The sequence below is a fragment of the Aythya fuligula genome, chromosome 1 (assembly GCF_009819795.1).
Source record: "Aythya fuligula isolate bAytFul2 chromosome 1, bAytFul2.pri, whole genome shotgun sequence".
NCBI classification, from domain to species: Eukaryota; Metazoa; Chordata; class Aves; order Anseriformes; family Anatidae; genus Aythya; species Aythya fuligula.
The window spans coordinates 39,171,246-39,186,210 of record NC_045559.1 but is presented as its reverse complement, the minus strand read 5'-3'; the positions used below and the strand labels follow the sequence as shown (position 1 = coordinate 39,186,210).

Genomic DNA, 14,965 nt, shown 5'->3' with positions numbered 1-14,965 from the left:
AATTTCTCCATTGCTGCTCAAGCAATAATGTCATACCTTATAGGTAAGAATACTTGTGATAACATCCAAATGCAGGTGTGCTTTTACCATTCAAATAATTATCAGTAAAGGGACAAGCACAGCCCTTTTCCTGCAAAGCCTGCATAAATGAGCTTTGTGTAGGAAATTCAGAAGAGACTTGAAGAGAAATAAATTCTGCAGTTAATCATTCATCTTGAAGTGGAGTGACTGCTAAGCAGCTCTGCTGTCATTTGTAAAGCCTTTCAGCTGTTGTTGTTACTACATGCTACTACTACACTCATGAGTCCATACAGCTCTAGTTTTGTTGGTCATGTCCCTGTCTTGCACCATTCCACTGAATTTTCCTTTTTCCAACCACATGAAGAAAGGTACCAAGGATTACCATGCTCCAGCACGTATGAATACCCTAGCCGTATCCCAGTTTGTACCTTTCCCTTTTTCTCTTTCCTCACAGCTAGCTCTGTTCAGTGTCTAGCAAGACATTTCCCTTTAGGATCTTATCATGAACAAGCAAAGATTGGCTACAGAAGCTGTGTGCATGATAAGAACCCTATACAAGTTAATATTACCTCAGCAACATGAACTTAATTATTCTGATAATATTGGAAAAGTTATTTCTCCACTTTTGAAGAGACAGGCTCTGCATATTTTTAAAAGGCAAAACTTATATCCATAACCAGAAAGCTTTGGTCTGCTCTTCAATACAGCATATAAATGGTTTATGGATTTCATCAAAACTGATTAGTTCATTGTCTAGACCACAGATTATTTTTTATAAGATTTCTTGTCATATCTTTGAGCCATTCCTGTAATGATGGATGAGACTGGTGCCTTAAAATCATCATTTTCTCTGTCAGGAGGGAAACCCACTGAACCCTGTCAGATGGAATTTCACCTCATCCCCTCTAGCCTTATGTGATGTAAAAGCATAATGCATTCTCAGAGAGGTGTACATGAGTGCAGGATTGAACCTACACATAACTAAAGGATTGCTACTCAGAAGTAGAATATGAACTACAGAGTTGTTATAGCAGCTTAAACTTCAGCTTGGATAAGCTGAAATTGCTACTGAATCATTATACCGACTGCAGGTTTTGACATTTAAATCAAAGCCCAGTGATTTTGGCCCTTCTGAGGAACAGCATTCCTAGAAATGGTGTCTGTCATTGTTAGCTTTATTCTCTCATAAATGAGAAGTATGGATCATGTAAAGGCATGAGCATCAAGAAAAATCTATGTGCAGTTTGCAAAGAAGTGAAACAATATGCCTTCTGTAATTCCAGGCCAAACCTTAGAGCTTGAAATGCCATACAGTCAATTCTATGCACACAAATAAATCAAAATAGATATGTACACATGGACCTTGTAACATATTTTTCTGCAGTTATGGGGTGACAATGAGTCCAATTGTACATGAAGTGGGAAAATGTATATGTAATAATTCTCTTTTGCAGTAAAATTAAAGTCATTTATAGTAACAGACTAGGAGTAAACCACTGTCAAACTTATCAACAGTTTTTACTTTAACCATTTGTCACTCAGAAAAATCTGCTTGTTGCTGATTTTCAAGAAAAAACTGAAATGCACTACTTTGCATTTCATTTTTAACAGTTAATTGCTTCATAATTATATAGCATACAGAAAAGCAAAGAGATTTTATAAACGTCGAATGATTCTGAAATGTTTGTTTCCCTCTTTATTTCCATTTCTTATGCAGATCCATCTGAAATATCTACTGTAAACTGACTTTCTAAAGGAAAGCAAAGTTAAATATCCCTCGACAGGATCTGAACAGCAGCTTTAACTTCTCATCACTTTGAAGGTAACAGTACTGACATATATTGCTGTGCAATGCTAAACTACAGCCCCACCTCTGGATAACAGATGATTGTGTGGCAGATGCACACAGAGCCCTTCCTCATTTCCCTGAGCCTTCCAGTGCATATCATGGTGTCTGTTTAGATGATAAACTCCTGGAAAGGCCTGGACACATACATTTGTTGTGTCAGCTCTACTATTTACAGTGTTTAAACTATAACCATGATTAATTCAGAGATAAACTATCCTAAGGAAGCTAACGTTACTTGCCCTGCAAAAGCAGGACCTCATATGTGGCATAAATGCCGTTTGCTCCTTTCTGCTTGCAGTGCTGGCTACAGCTCCCCAGGGAGTCATGCATCTTCAGGCCAAATTCACAGGTCACTCAGAGGAAATGAACACCGACTCTACTGGACTGTGAATTACACCATTGATACTTAGCACCCCAGAAGCCTGCAGCCTCTGTGCCTCCCACCAGTGTTATTCAGCCTCACTGAACCCCCAGCTTCCTGGCCAGAATGCTGCACTGAGCATCCATCAAAGTCTTGTTTCAATACCAGTTAGTGCCCCACTTTGTGTACTTGTAGAAAAACTGGCCCCTTTTATCATGTCACATAAACTCCAGCTCTTTCAATGTTAAAAACCAAGTGGAGTAATGGATCATGAATTATCAGACGGCATCCCATTAATGTGACTTTCCCTGTCTAATGTTTTCACAGGAATTGAAGCAATGGCGACTTTTTCAATGAGAAAAAGGCAATAAGAAAACAAACATACAACAACAACAACAACAACAAAAAGAAGAAAAGAGAAACAAAAAGAAACAAAAAGGAAAAAAAAAGAAAAAAAAAGAAAAAAAAATAAAAGGAAAAGGAAAAAGGAAAGAAAAAAAATAAAAAAGCTATTTGCGACAAAAAGATTACATTCGTTTTCAGTGTGTCAATCTTGTTTTTCTACTTAATTTGATGGTAGGAAAGGACATTTAATGACACAAAGCCATTGTGCATATAAAGCTACATGTGCCTGTGGGCAGTACACCAACAAAAGGCATGCTCATTGTTCTAACACCCTAGACTGTAATTTATATCTAAGCCATAGGACTGTAATATAAATTGGTGGGTTACTTGTGAAAGGTGAAAAACATAGGCAAGTTTCACCTTTTCCTAAGAGTGTACAGCTCCTGCTCTTTGGTATTTATACTTACTTAACACAACTTTCAAATAACTAACTGTAAAGTAGCAAACTAGCTCCACCATCTAACTGGCTATAGTAAACTTCCCACCTGCAAAGCCTTCCTTAAGCAAGCAGATTCCCTTATTTGTGGTGAAAACATCATGGAAGCACAAAGAAAAACAAAAGAGGGAAGAGAGCAGGAAATACACTTGACAGAGGAGAAACACTTATGTATTGTATTGTCTGCTTGGACAGTAAACTCTCAGCAGAGCCAATTCTGATATCTTTTTCTGTTCTCTGTATAGCACTAAATCTCACTTCCAATGTTTAGAACTTATTGTAATACAATTTGTAGGCAAGATTTCCTAAGAAAGCGAGTGTACCTTGACCTGTTGGTGCAGAACACTATCCTTCCACATACCCACAGATGGAGGGCAACTTTTTGCTTAGACAAATAATGGCAGGACAAGGGGGAATGGTTTTAAACTAAAAGACGGGAGATTTAGATTACAGGCTAGGAGGAAATTCTTCACTCTGATGGTGGTAAGGCAGTGGAACAGGTTGCCCAGAGAAGCTATGAATGCTCCATCCCTGGAGGTGTTCAGGACCAAGTTGGATGAGAGCCTGAGCAACCTGATCTAGTGGGTGGCATCCCTGCCCATGTCAGGGGGATGGAACCAGGTGGTCTTTAAGGTCCCGTCCAACCTGAGCTATTCTATGATTCCATGATCTGCAGGAACAGTTGTAATTCTGTAATTCATATATGAAAATAAACTATTAAGAGTCTACTTCTCACCCCTAATATTCCACTTTACAAAACACTTTCACACCCAGAAGTCTTGACTTTTGAATTACAGTAGTTGTTACTGCAATCAATACTGAATACCTCACAAATCTATTTGAGAAAGTCTCCACACTACTTCTAAGTCTTAACGTCTCTGTTTTAAGCAATCAAAAACCAGTAATCCTTCTTTTACAGAGTAGTAAAATCCACTTGTATTTTATATGGGTATATGCAGGTGCACAAAAGAAATTTTTAAGTGAATAAGAAAGAATCACTCTTACACTGCACTAAACTATGAGTCATGAACATATCCAGTAGTCCACAGTCACTTGTTTTATATTCCATTCACAAAGGAACTTACTTCAGCCCAGGATTTAAACCTATGCTTAATACCATACCAGGTTGTTCCAGTACAGCCAGGAAAACAATTTGCTGTGTCATGTTTGAGTTCTAGAATATTCATGTTCTAAAAAACAATAACTAATTTATAAACATTTACCAATAAACTTAATTATATTTTTAGGCATTCCTCAATAGGAATATTCTATGAACTTTAGACGTGTCAATCCAAATCCAGTACTAAATTTTACATTTTAATGATTTAAATCTATGCTACAAACATGAAGAAGTCAAGGTTAAGAGCATGCCTTCTTTCCCAGTAAGCAAGAGGTGTGAACACTGAAGCTTCTAAGGCTGAACTGTAATTCTCTAAAATCAGCTCTATGTGTTTGGCCTTATAATATGACATCAAAACTGCTTTAAACAAGGTGAGGATTCCCCAGCATCAGTGAGGAATCTCAGCTTGTCTCTGGGACAAAGGAATTGTACGGAGTCAGGTGTGAGTGGCAAGGAATTGACATAGGAAGTGGAAAAAGAATGGGGCCAGAGGTGTGTAAGTGCCTACTGATTTCAGTCAGTGGAACAGTTCCTACAGGACCATTTCAGCTAGCTTCAAAATGGAACTACTAGAACCCCCTGCCTCGTACAGGGGTCCAGTTCAGATCTCGACTGCTTCCCAAGTCAAGTGATTTATCTGATACATGGTTACATCTGCCAACTTAACGTATGAGCATGGAGAGGTCCACTCCAAATAATCACTTAAACTATCAGACCTTTCAACCCCATTGCAAGTTACTTCATGGAGTGTGCCAAAATCAAAAGAAACGAAGAGGAAACAGATGCATGACATAAGACTGCATAAAAGTCAGAGAGAAAGGTGCCACAGTGCAAATGGGCACACTAAAGCTTTATCTAGTTCTATTACTCTAATGATTTTGTTCTTTTAACTTGCTTAATCTTTACTAACATTCAAATGGAAGGCTCACCACATGCTACTGGTTCTACGGAGGCAGAAACCATAAAAATGCACACATGAAGCACTTAACAGCTACAGCCTCTTGAAAGATATTCATTGAGAAATGTAAGTACCTGTTGTCTCCAAAGTCAGGATCCTTGGTTTTAGCATCACTATCATAAACAAAACGCTCTTGGGAGATTACTATGACATTGTCCGTAGTTTCATTTCCCAAGATAGTGATAACAGGATAACCCATCTGTAGTGTCCACTGATCCATTACTTCTTGGATATTTACAGATTTTCCAACCCTTTTTAAAGCCTTCAAGAAAAAAGAAAAGTTTTAGTACGTCGAAGCAATGTCACAATCCAACAAGTAAAACTTTTTTTTTTTTTTATCCCAGAAGAGTGTAATTTTTTTTAGAGGTTTCAATAACTACCAAGCATGTACACACAACCATGTTTACACCTGGTGTATACACACATACTACATAATTATACCAACAGCCTCTGCGTATCTTAAAAACAAACATCAAGCAATCTTGCCAGAGACACAAGCCATGAAGTTAGGTTTTCCAAATCATTCAAGCATTTTCATTGTAAAGGAAGAAACAACCTGTTTTTCAGGGTCTTTACAAGTGTCACAGAAATACTGTGTGGCTGTTTCCAAAAGGTATTCTTGTCCAGCAAATGTTAAAAAAAAAAGAAAAAAAAAACTCAACAGTGTTAGTTGATTTAGGGTACCTGCAATAAGGCATGTTATGTTCAAAGGCCTGATTTCTGAAAGTACAGAGCTTCTTTGTTCTGAAAATCAAATGTCTGGTTATTTGAAAATATTGTCCCTTGTGTCTAAAGTGAGACCATATATACAATGATATCCCCAGCTCCTTCAAAAACTGCACGTCACAACACTGTAGGATTAATGTGTCCATATTTGACACAGTATGTCAATAAAAGGCTGGTTTACAGGTGGAATTTCATCTGAAACAAAAAAAGAATCTATGGCTTCATGGGAGGTGAGACTGGATATGAGAATGACAGACATCATTTGCTATTCAGCAACAGAAATGTGTCTAGCCGCTGAACAGCCCTAGATCACAGATGAATGAACCTCTGATGAATACAAGCAGAACCCAGCAAGAAGTCTTCAGAACTGAAGCTGCAATCGCAATGCATTAGGAGCAAAGCGGCAGGCAACACATGTGCTTACAGGTGAGGAAAACAGAATTATTAGCCTTAACAATATATTTGAGTATCCAGTATAGCCCTAGTGTTTATGACCCAGAATGAAGTCTCATTTTCATTTTATTAGCTGTGGGTTCTGCTGTTCTTTCAAGAGTGTGTTGATCCCTCTCTCTTCCCATAGCCAAGCCCTACTACAAAGGTTTTAACAGAGAAGGCTACCAGGTGAGAAGCAAGAAGTAAGAAAGACTTTTGCAGTGACATTCAACTTCAAATTAAGACAGAGATTTAAGAGCCTAAATGAATATTGCACATCTCAACTCTTATGTCAGTGCAAACATAAGGTTCAGTTCAGTTGCCCACTCATAAGCAACTAATGTCCTTTGATCCTGACCTGCTAGTCCAGAAGGGCACAGATTTTCCCATAAAACTTGGATCAAATCTACTGCCCCTAACTGGACATCTAAAACACCCTACAGCACCGAAACTGGCACTAGCTGCCTATATTTGAACAACTATCCCAAGTCCCTAGTCGACAGTCAGTGGTTTGGGCTCATCTTCAGGCAGCTGATGGTTGAGGCTCATCATCTAGTGGCTAGTCAATTGGATTACTCTCTATACTCTGCTGACTATATTGACTACATTTTGGGACTCCAGTTGTTCCTATCCAGCAAGCGTCAGTTGTCCTGCAATATTCAACACATCCTCACAGAGCTGGTGGAGCTACAGCAGACACAAATATCTCATGTTGTAGCTGGAAGTCTGGTACAACACCTTAAGGCGGATATTATTATACATCTATGAACATGTAACTGAATCCAGACCAACTAAACCGGAGCTTATACACAGATACCTACTTATCTATATAAACGCAGATGTCTTGACCTCCAGCTGAATCCCAGCTTTGGTGTCAATGATTACAATTAGATTGCCATGTTTATATATGGCTTGAGCTGGTACTTGTGCTGAAACTCCCTTACTGTCCTCTATATTGGCTTATACTTTGTCTCTATTCTGATGTGCCCAGACTAGCTCTGTAGGTAATGAATTCAGGCATTATTGGCTCACTCTTTTGAAAATTAAACTCTGCCCTTGCAGATTCCTGGACCTGGGCCTACAAACTCAAACTTTGTTGTAGCAACAAAAGGGAGCATGGACACAGAAACCATTATTCTCTGAAAACGGTACAGTAATAGCTACCTGTTCAGACCAAACTTTAAAGATTTAATAGTTTTGTCCTTCACATGAATCATAACTCCACACAAAATCACAAACACACTTGATGTAGACGCCAAAGCAGAGCACTTCCGTGTGCCTTTTAGCTTATGGGCCTCAGCCTGCTGCCACTACAGTCAATCATAGCAAATTCCACAAAATAGTTTTTACTGCACATCAGTCACATAGCACAAACAAGGAAATATACTCTAACATAACAAAGAACTGAAATAGTGGGGAGAAGAAAAAAAAAATAAATATATATATATATATATCAGTGTTGCGACTGTTAACTCAAATGGAATTTCTTTGTATTAATGTTTAAATTTGCTCTGGGGCCTGAAGATCTCATTATGCTCTATTCAGTCCTAACCTTGCCAAGAAAACACTACAGTAAATTCTTGCTTCTCCCTCAGTGCAATAGATTAAAGCGTTTTACCTTTGACAATGTGTTCCAGAGATCATTTCTGGCTGCATTGCCATACTTGTGAATGGTTAAATAGTCCTACAGAAATAAAATAAAAATACAAATCAGTATTACTATACACAAGCCAAACAACTAGAGCTGTGAATCATTGCTAGTATAAGTTAAATCACATTAATGTTTGCATTTGTCAGAAATCTAGAAATATACAGTATGTTCATCCTAAGGAAGTAAATAAACAGTTTCTTAAGCTAGTTTACAATGCAAAAAATATTGCTAAGAATTTTCACTTACAGCATTCAACGTTCTTTTTCTGTGTAAATTAATCTATAAACTAAATATTTTGAATATACTTTTAAAATAATTCTCTAATCTCAGTATGGATTCCTAGGCAATTCTTACAATGAGAGGAGAAGCTTCTGAAACATAGTTCCACTTGCTATTTGAATAAGGACATCCCGTGTCTGGTGTGAAAAATTTCATAGAAACACAGGATCACAGAATAACCTGAACTGGAAGGGACCCAACAAGGATCAACAAGCCAGTGTGTGTGCAGCTGGCCTAGGGTGATTACAGAAAAGTATTACATCTTATAAAAAGATCCCAAAGTTTGGAGATCTGTAGATCTTCATAACTGTAAAGGCTTCATTACATTTTCATATGAATGCACTCAAACTCCTCCTCTACTGTATACTGCAAGTAAAGAGAATCCTTTCACTCTTAGGTGATGGTGGTGGTTATTCTTTTTAATTAATTATTTGCAGATCATGGAATTATAGAATACCTTGAGTTGGAAGGACACACAAGGATCAAAAAATCCAACTCCTGGCTTCCACACAGGATCACCCAAAAATCAGACCATGTGTCTGACAGCATTGTCCAAAAGCCTCCTGAACTCTGGCAGGCTCAGTGCTGTGACCACCACCCTGGGGCACCTGTCCCAGTGCCCGACCACACTCTCAGTGCAGAATCTTTCCCTAACACCCAGCCTGACCCTCCCCTGTCCCAACTCCATGCCATTCCCTTGGGTCCTATCACTGTCCCCAGAGAGCAGAGCTCAGCACCTGCCCCTATGCTCCCCTCGTGAGGGAACCACCATGAGGCCTCCCCTCAGCCTGCTCTGCTCTGGGCTGAGCAAACCAAGGGATTTCAGCTGCTCCTCATACGTCTTTCCTTCTAGATCCACCCTGATGATTGCTAGATTTATTACAACAGATTTAATTGAGAAATAGCCTATCATCAAAACTACAAACTCTTATCTAGGGAAATCCTGATGCATCAACGTCAAAATACTTACTACAGACAACTCAGGCTTTAACAGATTACCACAAAGGTTCTCCACCTTCACAGTGGAATGCTACAATGGAAAAGAGGTGACTGGAACCAAACTCTGTTTTTGCACAGGTATACACATTTATTTTCACTACATACAAAACTGAAGGTCTGAGGGAGTTATAAACTGAATGCTTTCACTTATTCAGACACAGTTTCACCTGACTGAGAGTCCATTCTTCTCCCATGGTAACCAGAAATATAATGCCTGATAAGCTACCATTATATTAAATTAACTTCTGAAATTAACAGGTTAAGCATATGACCAGGTTGGGTCTGCTCTGTTCAGGCCAAAAATGCTTCTCTTTTTCACAGTCATCTGGAGAAACAACACTTAGTTTCCCACCTTTCTGGGTCCCTAAACATCAGCTCATTCAAATACAGAAGTGAAATTCAGCATTGAGTGTTAGAATCACATATATTTCCAGCATTTTGATTGGAAGAATTAAGTGAAAAAACACACATCAGAGACTGTAAATCAATGGGTTACACTGCATTTGAATTTCCACCATCTTCACTTTACACAATGGCAGGAGACAGACACTAATTTACAGCACAATGATAAAACTGGGACGAATTTGCTGACTTCGTTATCTGTGCTTTGTGTGAAGTACGATACTTTGGGAATAATTAGTGTTTGGAAAGCAAATTTTCTGATATACAAATTGTAGCACCTGTGACAGATTTAGCTTTTGTCAGCCAACTCATAGTACAACAGGCAGCAACTCCCATTTAATCACAGGCTAGGAAGGCTAAAAGAGAACACTGACTCTCTAAATGCAGTACGAGTCTTAACAATGCCATGGGAATAACTTGGAAAAAAAAAAAAAAAAAAAAAAAAAAAAACAATATAATACAGGCTTCACCTACAGCACACTGTGCTTCCATTTTGTCTAAAAATACAAAGTCATCTGAGGCAGAGTGAAATATTCAATAGCTTTCAAAGCTAAAGAAATTGTGAATTGCAAATTAAAAAGCTAAAATAGGAATAAACAAAAGTAGGACGAGGTAAATAAATAACAACAAATATACATGTACACTCTAAGTGGTGCTAGAAAACACTGCATGTCTTGTTTCTTCTGAGAGTTGTTTTCAGAATCATTACACAGCAAAATAAAATGGGTGGAACACTTGAGGATTTATGCTTTACTCGCAATAATCCTGTTAACCACTCTACTATTAGACACCAAATTTTACATTTACTTTTTACATTCACAGAGACTACAAAGGGATGAAATGCTTCTGTCCTATTATTTTGTTTTTTAGCTAACAATACACAGGTAAAAATTCATATGGTTAAAAAAGTTAATACATGGTTAAAAATTCATTATCTTCCAATCTAACATGTTTTTTATATTAAGGAAAATAAAAATAATCATAACATTTACCATGAAATAAGAAAATACAAAGATAAACACAACATAAGAGTATAGTCCTGGTACCACAAAATTTGACTGTACATTTTTTCATTGCTTCATTAAAGCTGTATTTAGACCACACACATTTCTCAAAATGGGAATTTTACCTAATGTATACTACAGAAAAAGCAGTCCTAAGTGACAGTATGCATCTAAACATGTTTCTGATAGTAAATCTACATTGCAATTCAAAATCTGAGTGCAGTTTTTACAGGCACAAAAGCATAAAGCTACGAAGTCCCATCAAAAGTCCTCATTTATCAGCATATTGTTTTCAGCAATAACCAGTAGCGGATACCTAGAAAGAGTAAAAAACAGGGCAAGCACACAGCAATACTTCCCCAGTATGCTCTCCCAGCATCTAGGACTTCACGGCACAGGAATCGTGAGCAAATTAGTATCTTTGAACTTAGTAGTTATCTTCCATGAATTTAACCAGTCACTTTCTGAACCCATAAAAAATGTTGAGCATTTGCAATACTTCATAAAAAAGCATTTCACACTTCAGTGATCTATTGTGTGAAGATGCCTTTGTTCCAACCATCTGCCAGTCGGTTTCATCTGCTGCTCCCTAGTTTTGGCTCTAGAAGAGACAGTGAACTACTGCTTCCTACTCCACTCTCTCCAAGCCATTCTTGCTTTACAGATCTCTATAATAAGTGCTGTCATACCAGACTTTGCTTTTAAACTAAGGACACCACCAGTTTCATTTCCAAATTAGCAGCCCATCTTGCAGTACCTTTCATGGATAGTCCTTCACCTTCAAAAAAGAAAAGGCTTACACATATCAGCATCAAGTACATTCCACAAAATATTAAAATAGGAGTCAAAAGATCCATCCATACCCTGGTTGTCTGTTATAAGGATGGAACAAGCAGCAATAGAATCAATTTTTCCTGCTGGAGACCCATATCTAAATCTTAAGTAGCTTGCAAAAGGAGAGAAGATATATTCTCATTCACTGTAATTCTCCAGGGCAGGAATATTTACCATGTCTTTGCCTTTATATTGAATAGGAAAGAACTAAAGCAAAGAGAAGAGAGATACAATCCACAGAACATGAAAGGAAGATGACACTGAAAACACAGCTGCCTGAATCTAAGCTCTGCTCTGCACAGCTCCAAAGGAGGTAAAGTGACTTAAAGCAGCTTTCTCATAAACACATATGCCCAGAACCATCTGGCTGCATGGCTTCTTCCCATCACAAAATTGCATGTCTATCACCTAGAAAAGCTGTTCCATCAACTGGAGTATTCTGGAGCATGGAGAGAAGCCTCAGCCACTTTCCCAACTTTCAGCTATAACCCTAGCATATGTGTCAAAAGAAAAAAACTACCCAAGATTCTAGAGGGCTCTTCCACAGCTCCCCCTTTCTTTCTCACTGTAATGCTGTCTTTAAATGTTTTCTTTCTCATGAGGAAAGTAGAAAGTTCACTGGTCCTGGCACAGTGTCTCAACATGAAAATTAAACAAACGCACACACACACACACAAAAATAATCACAGAATACCTTCATCTCTATCAATAAAAAAATGTAATTGGACAATATGATTTTGTGACACGTATTCCAGTAGTTTTTAGTATCAAATTCCAAGAAGAAATTCAAAATCTGTCATTCCATGAAAACAGATTCCAATTATTGCACAACCAAAGATCTAGCAAAAATAAAATCCTAACAGATTTAGACTGTAATATAATGTTCTGTCAAATAGTAATCTTAATCCTCCCCCCAAAATAATTTCAAATTATTTGATTACTTGAATTTATTACGTGAATTACGTAAAGCAGATGGTTTGAACAGTATTAGAAATTAGAAAAAAAAAATAATAAAAGCTAAAGGATTTTGAAAGATGTTTTCAGTAACGTATTGATTAAGCTTGCTGTCCCTTTATTGTGTTAGACTTCTTTTAAGTAAAAAGAAGATTACTCTAAGGGAAGAAGTCTTTTATCCTTTTGCAATCATAGTTCCCTGTACTGCAAGGGACTGAGCCTGTTGGCTTCAAGAAAATGAACTACCCTACCATCCAAACATGATAATGCTCACAAGTAATAAAAGGTAGTTACTGATAAATTCAAAGAAGTTACAAAAGTGTACAGGGGGAATAAGTCTTCAAACATATATCTTTCTTTCAGGGGAGACTTCAGATATGTAACTTGGAACTGAAACATCATTTCTAGGACCAAATTCCTTTCTCAGTTTATCAGTGTAAAGCTGATTGGTTGACTGAACCAATCAACTGTCCCTGACTTATATGAGTGGTGCTGAGATCTAAATCAGATTAGCATTGAATAACTTACTCTTTCTCCTAAAGATAAATGGGAAATTCTGCTACATGAGATGAGTGAGTAAAAAGTAGCAACATATTTTGTAGCAACAGTCTGAATGTCGTTATTTCTCAAGGCTCACGAAACAGCAGTGTTGCCTCTACCTTTCTCTTTTGTCTTTTATTCCTACTCCTGGATCCGTATTATCTTCCCTTCAGCCTACAGTATGTTCTTGTTGAACATTTTTATACCTGACTTCTGTATCTGACCTAAGATTTAGAGCAAACAATAAAAACATTTCCTTCAGGTGGAAAACAGGCTCTAAGGTTCTGGCTATCGAATCCACTGTGGGTCTTTTTTGCTGTTTGTTTGTTTTGTTTTGTTTGAATTTCTGTACTTAGTTAAGTACTTAGAGCATAATGAAACTATGCACTGAGTATTATGAAAAATATCAGAAAGAAAGAAGTATGCTGGTGATTTTAGAAGACTGTTAGAAAGATGATCAATCAAATAGAGGTCTCCATAAACAGACCTCAAATATTCGAAGGAAAAGTTTATTTTGAAATGCCTTTTAAAATGGAGATGTTCAGATGCTCTTTTCATACTAATGGTTGGTTTTAACATTCCTAATCAATAAGCTATTTTTTACAGTGAATTAGTTAACCTACATTAAACCTTATAATAGAGAGGTTCAGAACTGAAATTGACTAAATTCAGTGGCTTTGAGTCACACTAAAAACATCAAGATGAAGTAGCTGCTTCAGTTTTGAAAGTGTCTGCATGCAGCTATAAGGTTTAACTAATCCAATTACAATTCACACCTTCGGCAAATTTGAACGAACTTTCACTTGTCCTCGTATGAATGCAGATTAAACCTTGTTTACATGAAATTAAAAACAAAACTCTGAATTAGCATTTTACAAAACTTTGAACAATCAAAACATATTGCTGCTACTTTTTTTCCTTCTTATTTCTAATAATTCTGCACATACTAGCGGAGCTACCTGTTGAATCTCTTCCAAACAGAGATTCCTTGACTAACATATGTTAAAATGATTAGTAATTATAACTGTCTCTTTGCTTTCTAAAAGTGGCGTTCTTGTAAGATGTCCTGGCCTGGCAGACAGAATTGCTTTTCACTTTTTTTTTTAACCATCTCCAACTGATTTTTGTCTTTTGTTTTTAAATAATAACACAAAATAATTATCTGCTCCTTATACAATCATACTTTCTCAATTGCTATTTTATCCAGCCTGTATTTTTGCTACTGGGTGCATTATGCAAGTAGAAATTCTTAGCAGCAAGCAACAATTTACATGTTCCCAATAATTTTACTGATCTAACTCAGAAGAACCATGTTTAAAATATCCAATGTATCATCAACTTCTTAGCTAGCTTCCAGATTAAAATAAATAAATATATAAATAAAAGTTAAATACAGCCTGAGAGGTATTCATTGTACTTTAAATGCATCATGCAACTACTCATCTCAGCTGTATTTTTATTTTGCTTTCTTTTTGGGATAGCAACTCTGTCATTGCATAAAATCACAGAGATGGAAGTCTGTGGAATCATATCAACATACAGCAGCTGAAATTTCAGCCCTTTATTTTCAAAAGGTACATTTAGATTTTTTTCACACACAAGAGTGATACAATGCTTACAACCATCAGCAACTGGAAAACATCCACTGTCAACATGTCATATCTGCAATTAAATCATTATATGCGAACAGCAAGCTATAACTACTAATCAGGAAGAGTGATACTGGAACCATATACAGAAATAAATTTTAATTTTCTCTAGAGCCAATGATGCTGAATATGCCAGCATAATTATAGTATTTTACTTTTTCCTTTTTTAAAAAAAAAAATGTAATTCATAATACTCCTATCTGTTATAACAATAATCAGATCAGTAGAACTGACATTTGTGGTGTTATATGGGTCGATGAGTTTTTTAGCATTGATTTCAGTGGGAGAAGTATTAAGGCAAGGTTGAGAGTATCTCACCCATAGTGTTGAAATTGTAACATTCAT

At 37.0% G+C, this 14,965-nt stretch overlaps 1 protein-coding gene across 1 annotated transcript in view; it reads right to left on the bottom strand.

Annotated features, from left to right (window-relative positions):
• TRHDE (thyrotropin releasing hormone degrading enzyme) overlaps positions 1-14,965 on the bottom strand; it is a 207,822-nt gene that overhangs the window by 66,708 nt on the left and 126,149 nt on the right. Inside the window, exons 8-9 of the mRNA XM_032208064.1 lie at positions 7,927-7,992; positions 5,225-5,412 (exon numbers count right to left, since the gene is read on the bottom strand). Of these exons, the coding sequence (XP_032063955.1) occupies positions 5,225-5,412; positions 7,927-7,992 (254 nt within the window). The remainder of the gene's footprint in view (positions 1-5,224; positions 5,413-7,926; positions 7,993-14,965) is intronic.